At 36.0% G+C, this 19391-nt stretch overlaps 1 protein-coding gene across 1 annotated transcript; it reads left to right on the forward strand.

The window, feature by feature from the left end:
* The first annotated feature begins 1476 nt into the window (after positions 1-1476).
* On the forward strand, positions 1477-18794 carry kiss1ra (KISS1 receptor a). The gene is made up of 5 exons (XM_065276591.1): positions 1477-1888; positions 3850-3974; positions 9867-10002; positions 13406-13644; positions 16402-18794. The coding sequence occupies exons 1-5, from the start codon at positions 1672-1674 to the stop codon at positions 16774-16776; spliced, it is 1092 nt and encodes a 363-aa protein (XP_065132663.1). The 5' UTR covers positions 1477-1671; the 3' UTR covers positions 16777-18794.
* The last annotated feature ends 597 nt before the right edge of the window (positions 18795-19391 follow it).

Consider the following 19391-nt stretch of genomic DNA (forward strand, 5'->3'; position numbering starts at 1 on the left):
TGACGGGCAAACAGCAAGATGGGGAAATGTAATACAGTCCTTATTCGATGGCACCATTGAGCCATTTTCCACAGCTGTTATGTCCCCTGGGCCAGAATAGATTAGCTTCCACAGCCAAAATGCAACTCTTGACTGGGAAAAGGTCAAAGCAATGTTCTTCCCCACAAAGGTTAACAATAAAAACAAAAGAGGCTTCTTTAAAAAAAAAAAAAAACTATACCCATGCGCAAGGAAATTCGATTTAAAGAGCGCTTTGGGCATCTGTTGCAATGCTTTCTGCTGTGTGTTTTGTTTTGTACTCTGGAGGTGTCGTCTTTGATCATTGTGAGTGCCCTGTCCACTGCAGGGCATACATATTTCATTAAAAAATACCTAGAAAAACTAAAGCCAAAACTCTGCCAATTAGTTCTGCGGTAAAATACTTATAAAATAATACAGTCGATGCCTCTGGTGAAACAGCAAGACGGTGCTGGAAGGTTAGCATCCCTGGAGCTTCGGCAACGTGGCCTGTGAACCTGACCACTATTGAGTCTCTGTCCTTAAGTGTATCCTGATGCTGAGCTGTAGCTGCCCCCATCCCCAGACGCTCAGAAAATGCCAGAAGCTGAATACAAATTTGTATATTGTTGTTTTCTGTGACCTTCCAAACTACCTGACAGGCATACAGAGTTTTGAAGCATTGAATGCTAGCTGTAGGGTTGCGCTGTAAGGAGCACCATGTTGCATTTTAATGCCAAATGACCAAACGGATAAACAGTCATTTATGTGAGTGTTCATAAGTGCTCTTGATGACTTCTATTAAACAATAAAGCTATTGAAAATACAATATGCACAAATAAGCAATGCGGCGTAATACACTAATTACTTTCACACGACAAATACGGGTAATTATACCCGTCATCACGTACAAGCTACTGTGTTAACTGAAGTGATGAATAATATTGAATAGAAAATGTGGGAGGGTTCGGCCAACCCGTCTTCATCAAAGTTCGGAGACCAACCGAGCTCGTTCACTATGTGTGATTCAGCCATGATTATCGGCCTTTTTCTCCCCAGACTTTACGTCTGATTCAATTGCTCATTCATAGTCTGATTTTGGTGAAGTGCCCAACAGTGCACATATAGGGAATGAGGACAATGCAACATAATCTCCACAAAGGAGAAATCATATATAGACAATGGTAATGACATTAAGAGCAAAGCCACTGTGAAGTGACCAATTATTTCTAGTTGATAATTATACTGTGTTTATATATATATATATAGTGACATCATGCAGGCTGCATGTACGTTACGAGGTAAAAAACGCATACATTTTGAGTTTGAAGCCGTGATGTGAGAGACAGAGCCCTAAAGTTGTTGCTAGGCGACCTGACATCAGTTCTTCACTCTACAATCATTTGGTTGCCCACGTGTGCAGGCTGTGTATAAAGCCAATGGGAGAGAATCCACTCTGTGTTTGAGTGGATGTAGCTGGCTGGGCTCCTTTTTCAAAGAGGCAGGCAAACCGCAGCAATCTTTTCCCTTAAACGGCTGCCTATCTGCTACAGGGAGCAGCGTGAGATTTATAAAAACACAACAACAACAACAGAATGCGTTGCCGTGAAGATTTTCTCGTCCGTTTCGTCACTGCCTAAGATAAACTTTTATCTTACATTTTTGTGAAGAATCATGTTCGACTGGAACTCGACTGAAGTGATGAACGGTTCGATGGGAAACTCCAGCATGGAGGACACAGAGGAAGAGGAGCATCCTTTCCTGACGGACGCTTGGCTCGTGCCCCTCTTCTTTTCACTCATCATGCTGGTGGGGCTGATCGGAAACTCGCTGGTCATTTATGTCATCTCCAAGCATAGACAAATGAGGACCGCCACTAACTTTTACATTGGTGAGTTTTGGCCAATCATCTCTTTTTTGCTTCGGATAGCAGTGGGGGTCAAATGAAAAATGATGGGCACGTTTCCAAAACCTTTAAACTTATAACTATATTGAAATCGGACATTCACATTATAATATAATTTGCAATAAGGTTGTATTTGTTAATGTATTACGTGACATAAACTAACAACTTGTACAGCAGTTATAAATCTATACAAAATATTATTTCAGCATTAACTACAACATTTTTAAAATCTAAAGGGTAACATTAGTTAACTACATTAGTTAATAATGAACTGCACTTATACAGCATTTATTAATCTTTGTTAATGTTATTTCAACAATTAGTAATACTTGATTAAAATCTTGTTAACGTTAGAACATGAACAAATTAACAATTAAAAGCTTTATTTCTATTAACTAACATTAACAAGGATTAATACATACTGTAACACATTTATTTCTCATGGTTTGTTCATGTTAGTTAATACATTAACTAATGTTATCTAATGAACCTTATTGTAAAGTGTTACCATCTAAAGCTGTAACTACAAGTTAATGCACAATGGACTAACATTTTTTCTAACAGTTGTATTGCCATTAACAAAAAATGCTTTTTTAATGTTACCTGAAACAACCAATTGCAAATTGTTACCTTGTACAATTTTAATAATATTATTATTTTATGTTTATTTTCCCTCTTAAATTGCATTCGCTATTCTTGTTTCTTAGATAATACTTTGCAATTAGGTTGCATGTATTAATGTATTACGTAACATGAACTAACAACTTGCAGCAGTTATAAATTTATTTAAAAAAAAATTTTACTAAAACATTTTTAAAATCAAAAGTTGTAATGGTAGGTTAATGCACAATGGACTAAATATATTTTTCTAACAGTTTTATTGCCATTAACAAAAACTAAATAATTTTTTTATGCATCTAAAACAACCTATTATAAAGCTAAACCTGTTGTATAATATTATTTTATGTAAAATTTCTATCTAAAATTGGATCTTGTTTCTTCATATTTTGACAAATGCATTAATTATTGAAATACTTCATGTTTTAATCTGCTTACCTATGAAGCATGAATTTTATGCATGAAAGAGGCTATACCCATTTATTTATTTATTTCATGAAACATATTCAAACTAGTACGGGTACTACTTTATATGCAAGCACAGTGATATTATTCATATTGGCTTTGATCTATCCAAAAAGAAAAACGAACCGGAAAAACTACTTGAAGTTCAAAGCCCTTTTTGACAGCGGGTTAGTAATAGATTTGTGGTAAGTGATTCATTAGCCACAGAATGATATACTGGCAGGTAATTCTGAAGCATTGCTAAGAAACAAATGGGAGTTCAACAGCTCATTGACAGCGCGTTTAAATTGCGTTTGTGGTAAGTGATTCATTACCCACACAATGATGTACTGACAGGCAATTGCAAGCATTATTACATTCCCTTGAGTGACGCTTCAGGACCACTTGAGTGAAAGTGTAAGGTTAGACATGCTTATACAACTAAATAACCATTTGAGTAGAAGAGCACTTGTTGGTTTCTGTAGAAACCAAACTACACTATCCATATCTAGTATCCATAATACTTAGTCTGTTTGCAAACTCGAGCGAATTTAATCAATTGAGTCTGACAGGCATAAAGTCAGAATGACACCATCAATGGCTCAAACTGATTTTTCCATGTTGCTGTCAGAGTATATTTTTCGCCCTGCAGTTCCCATCAACCCTCTCTTTCTCTGCCTCCAATTATTCTGACCACACTGTTTAACTTCACAACATTTCAGTTCAACAGACTCCCTGCATCTCATCCGCACACTACACAACAGCATGGTGTAGCCTATATACAGTGCAGTCACGTTACACATTCAATACACGACACGCAACATCCAATACCTTGGATTAATATGGCTATGTATTTAAAGATTACACATATATTTTGTCTTCAGCTAATCTTGCTGCGACTGACATCATTTTCCTGCTATGCTGCGTGCCGTTCACTGCCACGCTCTACCCTCTGCCCGGTTGGATATTTGGGGACTTCATGTGCAAATTTGTTGCTTTTCTCCAACAGGTAAGTGCAACACGTGAGACAAAATGTGATTTAAGAACAAAACATGAACATGTTAGCCTTTTGTGCTACGTGTGTAATGACTCGAAATGGATGTTGATTTTTGCCTGTGTTGTGATGCAGGCCTGCTGTTTGTTAAAACTGGAATCCGCACAAAATCTGTTAAATTAAAATCTGTGTTCAAATCAGCCTCCTTATTGATTCAGAATGGTAAGCTTGTAATATTGATTTATTTATAGAGCTGTCGGGTACGATTTTGCAGGTAATGTCTGATCCGACTTCTAATCTACATAAAGTAACCTGCAATTTATGTTTCAGACAGACATAAACAAACAAACTAGATTAGGCGTAGTGTTTGCCTGTTGTGAGATATTTGAAAACTCGGTTAATGATTTTTTTTTTATTACATAAACTTAAATCCTTAAAGGAAAACACCAACTTTTTTCAATATTTTACTATGTTCTTACCTCAACTTATACAAATTAATACATACCTATCTTTTTTCATTGCATGCACTTAATCTTTGTACAGCGCGTCATGAATGTGTTAGCATTTAGCCTAGCCCCATTCATTCCTTAGGATCCAAACAGGGATGAATTTAGAAGCCACCAAACACTTCCATGTTTTCCCTATTTAAAGACTGTTACATGAGTAGTTACACCAGTAAGTATGGTGGAACAAAACAAAACGTGGCGATTTTTAAAGCGGATAAAAAATGAGAACTATGTTGTATGGTGGAAGAGCACTTAGTTTACAGCACTTTGACCTCGACTTAAAAATCGCCACATTTTGTTTTTTTTCCACCATAAATACTCGCTAGCTTTGTGAATGCTAACACATTCACAAAGCCCTGTACAAAGATTAGGTGCACGACTGAATAAAGATAGGTGTGTATAAATTAATCTAAGTTGAGGTAAGAACATTGTAAAATGGTGGTGTTTTCCTTTAACGTCCCCATGTAGTCAATCATATCACTTAAAGGGGAGGTTTAATGCTATTTCATGCATTCTGACTTATTAACACAGTTTAAGAGTTGTAGTCCTCATGCTAAACATAAGCAAAGTGTCAAAAAAGCAGTTGAGCTTGTAACAGAGTATTTCTGAGCCAAACTCACGCCTCCTTTTTCCTACAAGTTTCAGAAAGTTTTTTTCAAATGGGGGGTATCCGTTACGACTGATTGACCCCTTATTCCTTTTATGGGCCTTTACCCCCAGAAAAGCACGCCTGCCCTGCACGTCAAGTGAGAGCGTGAACGCGCATTACCATTGCTCCGTCGAGTAGAAGTCACCGGTATCATTGCACAGCACGCGACGACTTTTTTTTAGCAAGATAGTTCGACAAAATAAATGTTTTTGGATGTAAGGAGAAGAAAACCTTATTTAGCTTTCCCTGTCGTAAGACAACAGTGGATGCAGTTCGTTTTTCCCGGACAGCAACGTAATTGCGAATGAGTTTGTTTGTTCCCTGGCTGCATTTCGGAGAGGACTGCTTAACAAACAAGGGTCAGTTTGACGCCAGATTTTCCACTTTTTTACAACTATTAGAGCGGTCAAAACTTTAAAAAGACCCCGTTTAGGAGTCACAACCACAGGCGTAAGTAATTCAAAATCTCACGTGTTTTGTTTCCAATCGCGCATACGTGCATGTAATGTAAACAACACCAACAACAGCACTTTGTACTGCATTTACAACATTTACACCTTTTAAAACGGGCAAGTGCAGTTAAAACTGGATTATGTTGCCTTTTTATTAAAATAGCGGATAAACAAGCAAGGATTAATCCCCTGATAGAGACGTCCTGGTGTAATCGTTGCTGCTATTGTTCCTGTTCGTCCATTACTGACTAAGTATCCGATTCTGGATCATATTTATAATATAAGGCTGGTTATTTAAAAAAAAGTTTTTTTTAAATTTGATTTCCATCTATGTCGGCTGTAAATCCAAAAGTAGTATCCGAACCTGCGCGTGATCGTAACTCTTCAGCTCCGCCTACCGCACGCCTTCAAGTGTTCGACCTTTTACGCCAAAAATCGGAAAGGCTGTTTTTTCTTTTATAAATCTGACTAAACGAAAGACTCTTTGGACATATGGATGATGAAATACTAGTCTATAAGCAAGATTAACATTAGATTGGCAAAAACGTCTTGTGTTATGTCAGCTTTAAAACTCATCTTTGAGCATCATAATATCATATGTAAAAGTTTTACTTGTCCCAGTAATTTCTTCTTTCATGCTTTAAAACAGCTTGAATATAAGTCTACATCCTTGCCTTATTTAGAATACACGGATCTTTGAATAGCGAATCAGCCATAATCAACTCAATAGCAAAGCTCGGGCCATAGATATGAATAATGCATGTGAATTATTCCCTGTCTCCAATCTTTCGCACCACCTCGGACCATAGATATAAATGTAAATAGAAGCTACAATTTAGACACAAAACTGCTAAGTCCGGTATTACACAATGCATACATGAACTACAGGACTAATCCTTTAGCTCTGATGTTAACAGGTTACAGCGCTCACCCTGCACTGAAGCAGCTGTGCTGCAATCGAGTCTACTGTATGCGGCATCCATACATATCTCTCAAATTATTGACCCAGTCGTTGAACTGTGATGATGTGATTGGTTACATGTTTGTGACGTAGGAAATTTTGAGACTGTCTATGCAAAACTCTGATCAACTCATTACATAAATACCTCTGCATTTGTTTACTCCTGGTTTTGGTAAATTATTACCTAGCTTTGAAAAAAGAAACCCAGGACAGATAACCAGATAAACAAAGTGCATTTAAGTGTACAACTATTCTACAGATTATTTGAAAAACAAATGTGGTAACAAAAACATATGTTGAATGTTTCTCGATTTCTCTGTTACCATTGTGCAGATAATAAAATCAGAGGCATTTTCAGATACCAGTAAAGAGTTTTACAACCTCCAGCACATTATATATTGGCCATGCATTTATCAGACACAGATACCTGTCATTCTCACTATCATAATTTCTTGCCCTCTTTGCAAAAAAGCTGTGATTTTTTCCCCCCGGCTTTGAGTGACTGATCGCCAGATGTCTCATGAGTTCAGTGTTGTACAGATCAGTAGTTTCAATCGTTCATTAAAATTAATCGGTTCAAATGAGTCATTCGTTTATGAATCAGACATAGGCGCGGAAATAGACGTGTTGTGTGCCAATCGCAAAACATTTGTGTAAATGAGACGGAAAACATTTCCTCGCTCATGAATGTGCGCATGAGTGCGCGCGCGAGAGAGGGAGAAAGTTTGGAGACAATGGTAATGACATTAAGAGGAAAGCCACATAAGCACGTATTGTGCATTTCTGTGAAGTGACAAATTATTTCTAGGTGATAATTATACTGTAAAAAAGGCAAATATATATATATAGGCTATGCTTAGTTTGGAGAGTGTGTCGAGCGAGGAGTGGCTCTCTGCTTGTTTTCACTTCTTAATTACATTAAATGATCAAAAAAGACTTTGTGGGGTCAAAAATTCATTGTGGCGGCCGCTAAAAAAACCAATGTAGGAAATACTCTAAAAAAAAAAAGAAAACTTATAATAACAATAAAATAATTTCTAAGCTCTCGCGGGCCACAAAAAATGAGTGGGAGAGCCTTAAAGGAACAGTATGTAGGATTGTGGCCAAAACTGGTACTGCAATCACAAAACTTGTGGCTAAAACTGGTACTGCAATCACACATCTGGTGGCCAATACACAACATGACAACATAAACATCAGTTGAGGGCTGCAACTCCACTTTTTAAATGACAATATCTTGGCTGAACCACTGTTGTGAGTGATATAAGTATTTGAAATGAAAATGATTTCTTAATGTCTAGTGACATATCAGGGCCATTTAATGATTCATTGATATACATTTCCTACATGCTGTTCCTTTAAGTTTGACATCCCTGTCTTAAAGCATATTAAAAACACCACATAGACACATGAACAACAATAACAACTTGATTTTCACCACAGTGTGACTTTGTAAGCATAAATCTTTACTTAGATTTCACAATGAGCACATTTGTCAATAGTAACACATATGATGATATGTCTCGTCGTGCGCTGATCTGATATGTTCGCTACTTTAATGAAGATGAATGTAACTCACTCTTTAATGAAACACTAGCAGGCACACCTCTCTCTGTTTTTCTTTTCTCAAGGCATGCTGTAAAATTGCAATGGAAAAACCAAAGGGAATGGATGTAATACTTTGCGTTACAACCCACCCCTGTCATCCATTGTTTCCTTTAGTTGTATTAGCATAATGGTTTGAAGCAGTTAATAATCTATCAAATTGTCTATAAAATTGGCATATGACTATTTCCAGCCTCGATAACCATACATGTGGATTTGGGTGGATGTGGACACATACTGAAATTATTATACGAGTCCTATCTTATTTATGTGTGGTAAAACTGGTGGTGTTACAACTCTCCCCATGTTACAACCATACCCAGTCTCCCTTTGTTTGTGTTGTAAGAATAAACAGAGAGACTTCAGATATAAAAATAGAGACAGGTAACTGTTTAATCATTAATTTAATAGAATGTTTAGAAATATTGTACTATTGCCTTCAATATTGTGACGTCATGCGCAATCCATATCTGTATTATAAGTCAAATTTTTTTCTCAAAAATGATGTGAGGTTTACAAATGTGTCTGCTTTGCATCATGCTTAATGAAGTGATACTGAGAGAGGTACTGTAAAGGCAAATGTAAGAGGAAAATTCAATTCTGAAAGGATTCTGGTGTTCAATACGCTACCCATCAGCTGTACTCAGCAGCAATAGATGGATTCGTACACTGATAAAGAATTGTAGAATAGTCTCTGCTCTTAAGGTGAAAATCAATATTGTAAGTAGTCTTGAAAATAGAGAAAATAGAGTAATCCTCTCCATCTCTATTGATAAAAACACACAAAACTAACGTAAGCCCAGAAGGCTGTCATTTCATTAAAGTCTTGGACCTGTTCCAAGGAATAAAATGAGATATTTAGCCATTTTGGTGTGTATGAAGAAAGAACTCTTTTTTTATGTGGCCTTTTTGAATAATGATTCATCATTGTTGGTAGATAACAGTTAGTATGAGTCAGTGTCTCATAAAAGACTATGCATGGGCCACAAAGTAAGACAGATTTTAAGAAAGCGGCTATGAAAAGCATGCATATCCGACTAGTTTCTTGACAGCTCTTGTTCCTGCCGCAGTAAAATTGAATGAAGTTTGGGAAGTCATACGCATAGGGTTACATGCAACCCCTCAGTTTGCTGTTAAGCACGCCTTTTTTTTAAAAATCATTACGTACTTTCCACAAAAGATAATGAAACATCTCTTTGTTCACACCTGTCGCATCAAAGAGCAAAGGATAGTCCAATGGTTGACTTTATTCTCCAAATCCTCTTTCATACCTGATTATTCAATTTCACATGAGCAATCGGGTACTCCAGTTCAATTAATTCACCAGACACACAGCGAATGAATGGCTATTTTTCTGTAATTAATTCAAAAGGCAGCGAGTCGAGCTGAAGACTGTCTTGCTTTGGAAGTATTATGCTGTGCCTTTGATGTGCTTTCTTTCGCAAATAGACCTTCCATTTCAATGCAGTTTTGTCTGTATTATCTTGCTTCTTACATGAAATCAATGAGAAAAACAAATGAGAAGCTCAGATGCAAACCCCTCTAAGTGCGCCTGACAAACTAACAAAGCGAGGCTGGGATTAAGCAGATATGAAGCGAAAGTATTTGACGAACGTATAATACGTGCCTAGAGCTTTCACACAATATCATTATCTAATTTTTGATGGAGATGGCATTTAGCGGCTTTTGCATCTGAGCTCCTCAAATGGTAACACTAGATTTGGTTTTGTGTAGGTGACTGTACAGGCAACATGCATCACTCTGACTGCGATGAGTGGAGACCGTTGCTATGTGACTGTGTACCCTCTGAAATCCCTGCACCATCGGACCCCACGCGTCGCTATGATTGTAAGCGTCTGTATCTGGATTGGTAAGTCATTTCACAAATTATTTAATAAATATTGCATAACCAATTTACTAATTTATGCAAGTATTGTAGTTTGAAGTGACTGCATTATTTAGTTATACAAATCAGTCTCTTTAACTGCATCTTTAACATGCTTTCAAGTACTGTTCCACAAAAATCATTGAAATTCATTGCTCTATTTCTAAAACCAAATAATGCATGTTTATAATCATGCAAATTAAGGTCGGTCATAGATGCGGTTTTTATTAATTTAGTCTGAATTACCAATGCTATACATCTCACAAGAATTCCTACATATTTTACAAGTTAATTCGTATGAATTCATCCAACCAAATTCGTACGTTTTTGTTTGATTTTCCTTGATCCCTGTGATGTTGGGGTAAAGTGCGAGGTTGGGTTTCGTTGTTTTGTTTTTTCATGAGAATCATACGCTTTTGCAAAATTAACTTCAAATGAATTCATACTGTACACTGTAAAACCTAACAGTTAATTTAACTCAAACCATTTAAGTAAACCGGTTGCATTAGACCATTTAGGTTTTAAAACACATACATTTAAGTACTGTGAACTTGAGTCATGTGCAATAATGCACTTATATTTAAGTAGTGTGCATATGACTCAATTTGTTTAAGTTCACAGTACTCAAATGTATGTGTTTTAAAACTAATGCAACCGGTTTACTTAAATGATTTGAGTTGAGTTCACTTTTAGGTTTTACAGTGTATGAATTAGCCAACTCGAGATCAGGCTGAAATTACACAATCCAATGAGACTGGTGTGAAAGAGTTACTTTCCATCCTTTTTTCTATTCAATTCAATCTTTCAACTTGGCATGCCACATAAACCTGATAATTAAAGAAATTCCAGGAAGAGATTTAAAGTGCCCATATCATACCTGCTTTTCCACAAGTTAAATGAGTTTCATAAAACATGTTTCAGAAGTTGTTTGCTCGAAATAGCTTGTAGGAAAAGATTCTTACCCATCTCTAGTAGCCTCTGTTTTTGTGCCGACGTGGTCATTACATATTTATAAGCTGCTGCTCCTTTGGCCATGCCACACTACTAACGTCATGTGCACACATGCAATGGTATCGCACAAGCAATACAGACCATATACTGTATATTAATATATATTATTATTAACGTTTATGTATTATTAAAGCTCAAATATTATATAGAGAGTTCGGATGCAAAAGCTGCTAAATACCACCTCATTCAATTATATTGACCGATTGCTTTGGGCACGTATGTGTAATCAAATACTGTTGCTTCAAATCCGCTTAAATGGAAAGTTCACCAAAAATAAAAATTCTGTCATAATTTACTCACCCTTATGTTGTTACAAACCTTTCTTCCGATGAACATGAAGGAGGATATTTTGAGGGATGTCTGTAACCAAACCGATCAGAGACCCCATGGACTTCCATAGTAGAAAAAATAATATTATGGAAGTCAATGAGCCCTAAAATTGGTTTGCCCCCCCCCCCCATTTAAATGAGGTTTAGTAAATACATTAGGATAGTGGACAATTTTTTTGCTGAGAGTGGCTGGAGACTATTTTAGAAGTGGAGATTTTTGCACTTAAAGGGTTTTGCTGCGAAAGGCAGTCAAAATTGTTAAATACAATTGAAATGACTAAAGTGACATTTGTCAATATAAGGTGTTTCAATTACTAAAAACTTTTTTATTGCTTCCGATGTGAAATGACTGAACCTAAAGATAAAAATGCTAATTTTCAAGAAAACATGTCAGACGCCCTTAGAGGGTTTTGCATCTGAACTCTTCATACAGTATAGTAGAGTGGTGTGATAAAGTGTTGGCCCCTTCCTGATTTTTTTGCATGTTTGTCCCACTTTAATGTTTCAGATCATGAAACAAATGTAAATATTAATCAAAGATAACATAAGTAAACACAACATGCAGTTTTTAAATGAAGATTTTTATTATGAAGGGAAAACAAAATCCAACACACATGGCATTTCACTTTGTGAAAAAGTGGTTGGGCCACCCTTAGCAGCAACAACCGCAATCAAGTGTTTGTGATAACTTGCAATGAGTCTGTTACAGTGATATGGAGGAATTTTGGCCACTCATCTCTGCAGAATTGTTGTAATTCAGCCACATTGGAGGGTTTTCGAGCATGAACCACCTTTTTAAGTTCATGCAACAGCATCTCAATGGGATTGAGGTCGGGAATTTGACTAGGCCACTCCAAAGACTTCATTTTGGTTTTCTTCAGCCATTCAGAGGTGGACTTGCTGGTGTGTTTTGGATCACTGTCCTTCAAGATTTTTTGGTAGACAGCAGAATTCATGTTTCCATTTATCACAGCAAGTCTTCCAGGTCCTGAAGCAGCAAAACCCCAGACCATCAAACTACCACCACCATATTTAACTGTTGGTATGACATTCTTTTTCTAAAATGCGGTGTTACTTTTACACCAGATGTAACGGGACACACACCTTTCAAAACGTTCAACTTTTGTCTCTACAGTCCGAAGAGTATTTTCCCAAAACTGAGACGAGTCTTTATGTTCTTTTTGTTTAGCAGCAGTTTTCGTCTTGAAAGGCATTTTTGCCCAGTCTCTTTCTTATGGTGGTGTCATGAACATTGACCTTAACTTAGGCAACTGAGGCCTGCAATTCTTTGGATGTTGTTGTGGGGTCCTTTGTGACCTCTTGGATGAGTCGTCGCTGCACTTTTGGAGTAATTTTGGTCGGCCGGCCACTCCATCACTGTTCCATGTTTTTGCCATTTGTGGATAACGGCTCTCACTGTGGTTAGCTGGAGTCCCAAAGCTTTATAACCTTTTCCAGACTGATACCTCAGTTACTTCTTTTCTTATTTGTTTCTAAATTTCTTTGGATCTCAACATGATGTGTAGCTTTTGAGGATCTTTTGGTCTATTTCACTTTGTGAGGCAGTAGAATCACTTTTGTTTAAGTGATTTCTTGATTGCGAACAGGTGTGGCAGTAATCAGGCCCGGGTGTGGCTAAACTGAACTCGGGTGTGATAAACCACGGGGCCATTTTGGTTTGAATTTTGTTTTCCCTTCATAACAAAAACCTTCATTTAAAAACTGCATGTTGCATGTTATCTTTGATTAATATTAAATTTGTTTCATGATCTAAAAGTGACAAACATGCAAAAAATTAAAAATCAGGAAGGGGGCCAACATATACACTATACAGTTGGTATTTTCAGTTTTTATACACCTTGCAGTTGTTCTCAGCCTGTTGCAGCATGCTATTTTAAGAGCTTCTGAAGGGCATTACTAAATTATTAAATAGGATCTGTAAACAAAAAAATAAAAACTGACACTGGTCATCCTGTCCAAAAGTTAACATGGCTCTTGTAAACTTGTAATAATCACTCTCCATTTTCATTTCTCTTATGCATGTATAGGTTCCTTCATTCTTTCCATACCGATCTTCCTATACCAGAGGCTTGAGGATGGTTATTGGTATGGACCAAGAAAATACTGCATGGAGAGATTTCCATCAAAGGCCCATGAGAAGGCTTTTATCTTGTATCAGTTTATAGCTGTGTATCTACTCCCGGTGCTTACCATCTCCTTCTGTTATTCCTTCATGTTGAAGAGAGTGGGACAGGCCTCTGTTGAACCTGTGGATAACAACCATCAGGTATGTCAGGTTGTCTGTTAACACTTAATTATTTAGTATACCTGTTAAACCATATATAGACATTTCTTGTGATAACAGTTATAAGTGATGCCACCCTATTCAGAGACATGAAAGAATATATGTGCTTTGATTTATTATTCAGGTGTTTTTGCTTTTGAGAAGTCAAGCTACTTCTTTTGTCTCCTCAACAGTAAAGAAATATGGTAGTTATCAGTGGTGGCTCATCCGAGGGGGCGCAAATTCAAAATAAGTGTTCGGAGTGTCATGTGTGTCGCTTGTGTTTTCAAAATATGTGTTTGTTGTGTCATGTGAACCATGTGCATCATGTGTTTTGTCAAAATAAGTGCCTGCTGCACACGCGTCAAAACCGTTTATGTTAAAAGAAATGCTCACGTTCACAAAATACACGCAAGACACTCACTTAACAGTAAACTCTGATTATGGGATTACAAATACAATTTGTAAAGTTTTGGAACAACATGACCGAGTAAATGATGGCAGAATTTTTATTATTGGGTGAACTATCCCTTTAAAAAAGGCCAGGTCCATCTTGCCAGTGTTTTCCACAAATATTGTTAGATGTTCGAATCTTATGCTTTTGTTAGAAGAACTTTAATATATGTTAGAGATAAGCTATAAATTTAGACCATTTCTCCCAAATACAGCGTAATAGTGGTATGCACATTTTGGTAATAAGATTGTAAAAACTAAAAACCTAATTTAATATGAAAAATACATAATAGATAAAAAGGTTTATGTAATATTTAGTATGACCTCCAGAGACTCATGGTAAAAACTGAAGGTTAAGCACTTTTATTTCCTGACTACATGCTGAAAAAATCTTTAAGGCTATTTTGTGAAAAATGCCTCTAGGCAGTGCTGCTACAGGCTAGTCAGATGACACTGTCACAAAATTCGCTGTTGGATATACATTTGAAGTATTTCCATGTATTTTGCACCATCAATTCATCACGTTTTGTGATTTCAGTCATTGATGTTGAAAAGCAGTCTAACAGTATGATAATACCACCCAACACTTAGTTGGTATAGGGATTTTTTTGAGCCACGAGGAGTGTCAGATTTATACAAGACATTCACTTTAAATTCAGCCCCTAGAGCTTTAAAAAGCCCTTTCTTCTTCTTCTGAGAATTTTCCCCCACAGTTGAGTCACACGTGATCTTAGATGTTGAGTCGTTCTCTCATAGTGAGTTAGATACCTTACTCTGTTAAAAATAAAGGTGCTTTACGATGCCATTGAAGAACCATTTTTGTCTGAATGGTTCCATATATAAATAAAATATAAGGAAATATGATGTTCAATTCCATTGCTATGCAGATGACATCAAACGTAGCTATATCTAAATGTTCTTCATTGTTTTTTTGATGGTTCATTAGTTTCTATTTCAGCACAGGTTAAAACATTGAGTGTCATTCTTTCATCAATGTGAGGTCACACTGATGAAGCCCCACCCACTTACAGTCCTGCATAACCATAATTTCAGACCTCACTGAGCTTTATTAATCAGATCTATTTCACTGAAAGCGCTCACTGTCTGTTTGTAAGGAAGTGAGGAGCTGTAGCTCATTTGCATTTAAAGGTACAGACATTAAAACAGCACATTTTTGCTCCCACCCACATAAGGGCATTTTTGACATGCTATAATAAATGATCTGTGGGGTATTTTGAGCTGAAACTTCACAGGCACATTCTGGGCACACCTCAAAACTTATACAGTATTACATATTGTAAAAAGGTCATAATAAGTGCCATTTAATGATTGTTAAGTTCATTGTCATGTTGTTACTATTGAATTGATTCCTTTATTGTATGGTGTTTAATAAGGCACCTATAATAATAATCATTTTAACTAAGCATTTTTTGATTAAGGGAAAATAAATAAAAAATGGTTCTGGAACAATTCAATTAATTTCAATTCAGTAGTATTTATATTTACACTGATGCTTTGTTTCAAATCAGCTTTACATAAAAAAAGAAAACCAGCATTATGGATGTGAAATTTGCAGTCAAAACTTGAAATATAAATTCTAGAGAATGTATTTATTACCAACATATTGAACCATCTGTTTATATTTGAAAGTCTATACTCATGTTTTCTTTTAGATAAGGGAAATATATATGTGCTATGGATGTAACAAAAAAGTTTTTGGGAGACAACATAATTTGTAGAATTCTGTGAATTAAAATCTGAAATATTAGTATGACATTTGCGTTGAATTGCCCAGGACTATATACTATATTTATACTCAATACAGTGTATACACACACACACACACACACACACACACACACACACACACACACACACACACACACGCTTGTACACTTTTTTACCACATCTTTTCCTTCTCTTCGCCTCTCTATTAATATGCTTGGACACAGAGAAATTTTACCTTTTCACAATATTCTAATTTTCGGAGATACTGAATTTGGGATTTTCCTTAGTTGTCAGTTATAATAATCAAAATTAAAAGAAGTAAACATTTGAAACATATCAGTCTGTGTGTAATGAATGAATATAATATACAAGTTTCACTTTTTGAATGGAATTAGTGAAATAAATAAACTTTTTTGATTATATTCCAATTATAAAACCAGCACCTGTTCACATTTAGAAAAGAATACATGAAATACTTTAAAAGACACTGTAAGTATAAACATGGTTAGGCTGTCCTTTAAAATGAACTCGATCAGCATATCAGACATATTAACTTTCTACAATCTTGGCTTGTTTCAGGTCCACCTGCTTTCAGAGCGAACCATCTCCATTCGGAGTAAGATTTCCAAAATGGTGGTGGTCATTGTGGTCCTCTTCACCATCTGCTGGGGTCCCATTCAGATCTTTGTCCTCTTCCAGTCTTTCTATCCAAACTTCAAGGCGAACTACGCAACATATAAGATCAAGACGTGGGCCAACTGCATGTCCTACGCCAACTCCTCTATCAACCCTATCGTCTACGGTTTCATGGGGGCAAGCTTCCGCAAATCTTTCCGGAAGACCTTCCCGTTCCTCTTTAGACACAAAGTGAGGGACAGCAGTGTCGCCTCTCGCACGGCCAATGCCGAAATTAAGTTTGTGGCAACCGAGGAAAGCAACACCGAACGGAAATGAATTCGAAAAAGTTTTCTACGCAACTTAGGCGAGAACTCGTCCGCCTTGTTGTTGCTGGCACAGGCTTCCCCTGCGCTGATGAGATTACAGGAGTAATATTCACTGTTCAATGAGTTGTGAAAAAAATTCCTAATGTGATGCGAGAGAGAACGTTTAGAGAGAAAGCTTGCTCTGAACTGTGAAGTACAAACGTACGCGTAAATTAAAATATTGTACGGTTGGAGTGTAATGGTATCTTTTAATAGGCTTTTTTAAAACCATTTTAACCCACAGGTCCAACTCTTACCGAACTACAAAAGCTTGCATTTCCAAGAATCACAGATTTTTTTTGGACGGTGAGTTGGGTGATTCAGATTCAAACCCGGGGACGTGTGTAGGTGCTTGCCTGAGAGGATGTTGACTAAATCAGTCATGGCAACTGTTGACTCATCCATTGTGTATGACATATACACGAAACCTCCCTGTGCATACTTCCTTACGAAACGACCACTCCGGGCTTTCAATGCTCGTATTTATATTATCTAAACATTGTACATGGATCATCCTAAAGAGGCGTACTCAGAAGATATACTGTAGTTCTCACAAAGCACACAAGACAGATGATATGCTCTTCAAAGCACACAATGACATATTACACCACACCTCTCCTGCCAGCAAGACTGCTGTTATTCTCATAGGATAGTCAATGATGAGGATTAGTAGACATGTCTAAACGGTGCAGAGGGTGAGGGAGGGCATTTCATTGATGTTATTGTCACATTTGTAGATTTGTGGTGTCTATATCGAGCATTATAATGTATTCAGTGTGCTGAATCTTAAATGAACCGCATCCTCCTAGGATTTCTAAATGTGTCCATCATTCAGATGTAATAATTGGTGTGTCTTTTATGCACAAACCGGCAATACAATACTTTTAAAGATAAATATACTTACTCTGTAAAGCGAAAGGTAATTCAAAGGGGACTGTTTGAATTACCTTTGCTGGCTTGCATTACCGCAAACCTTACTTAATTCTTTTTGTCTTAAGCGAAAATGGATGTCGGCTCATTTGCATTTGTGAAATATTTTGACAAGCAGAGCTAAGTAGCTAAAAGCTTTCCTAGAAGTACTGCCAGTTAAACTTTGACATTAATAAATTATTTAGCATCCCTCAAGCATGTTTTGTAAATGCTTTAATGAATACGTTTCGGGATTTATTATTTGTTTCCCTCTTCCCCTCATTTATGTTTTATGCTTTTATGAGTCTGTTGTTTCATCTCTTTGGTTGGTTGGTCAGTTAGTTGTTTGCTTATATTACCAGTATTGTTGTAATATTAATAAATTAAAAAGAGACTACAAGGATTTCATTATTGTTATCTGTACAATTTCCTGTCTGTTATGACTCTTTAATTAGAAACTGTATTTAGCAATGCGTTTGTCAACAAATATATTATCGGTCTCATCAGAGGTTTCAAATGGATCATCATTATTATTTCCAAAGTGAATGTGGATTAAAAAGAAATAAATTTTCTAAACCTATTAACAATTCTTCGACTTGCTCCAATGACATCAAACAGATATTTGATATTCACTGCATTATGCATCTTTAATTATCATGCAGACTGTTTTGCTCAGAGAAACAGCGAGGCGAAATCAAGCAGTTGGACTGATGGACTAATAGCATGGAAATAACCCCACGATGCCACCTACACAGACACCCAATTATCTTGAGCGCTAAAAAAGGGGGCAAGAAGAACGCAATCAGACTTGCTATTTCAAAGCATTAAAGCAACATATATCCACAAGTAAGCCTAAGGTCAGTAAATGGAAGTTCGGCGTTTCATTCGTTTTGAAGTCAATTACATGATTCAACAGGGATAACTGTAACGATTTATTCATGAAATCTTTAATCTTAACCTTTGAAATGTTGTTTCATATCATCACTCAACCATCAATTAGATGTATCTTAATCAGAATTTTAATGCATCTAAATGTTACTTGGTTAAAATGCACTATAATTATAAGAAAATAGGCTGAAGAAAGATATGAATGATTAGACAATTACTGTAAAAATAAAAGAGTTGCTTCATAAATCAATGTAATTATCGTAACTAGGGATGAGTTGCTAATTAAACTTTTTTGAAATTTTTGAAACTTATTTTATAAGTTACAGCAACTCATGACTGGCAAGATAAAATAAAGTTAAAATGACTTGTAAATTCAAGTAAAAATTTTTTTTTTTATTTAAAATTAAAAATGTTATTATATAAATATTACAAAATATAAAAATGTTGTAATATAATTATATATATATATATATATATACATATATATTTGTATAAATATGCTTGTTTGTTTTCTTTTAATAAAATGTACTGTTATGCATTTAAAATTAGTTTAATATGCTATATCCATTAAAATTGAAGCTTAATAACATTTTTTATTTAAAATAATTTTAATCAAACAATGATGAAACATTGACTTATGTAACAAGACAGTAACACCACACACAAATTAGCCTAAATCCAGTCTTTTCTAATATGGAGGCTGCCATCATGATGTTTTCAAGATCAGGGGACATTTAGGAAATATTTATAAGTATGTATTTATAAAAATTTTGATTAAAGTATTTTAAA

Source organism: Paramisgurnus dabryanus, chromosome 6, assembly GCF_030506205.2.
Source record: "Paramisgurnus dabryanus chromosome 6, PD_genome_1.1, whole genome shotgun sequence".
In the NCBI taxonomy this organism is placed as follows: Eukaryota; Metazoa; Chordata; class Actinopteri; order Cypriniformes; family Cobitidae; genus Paramisgurnus; species Paramisgurnus dabryanus.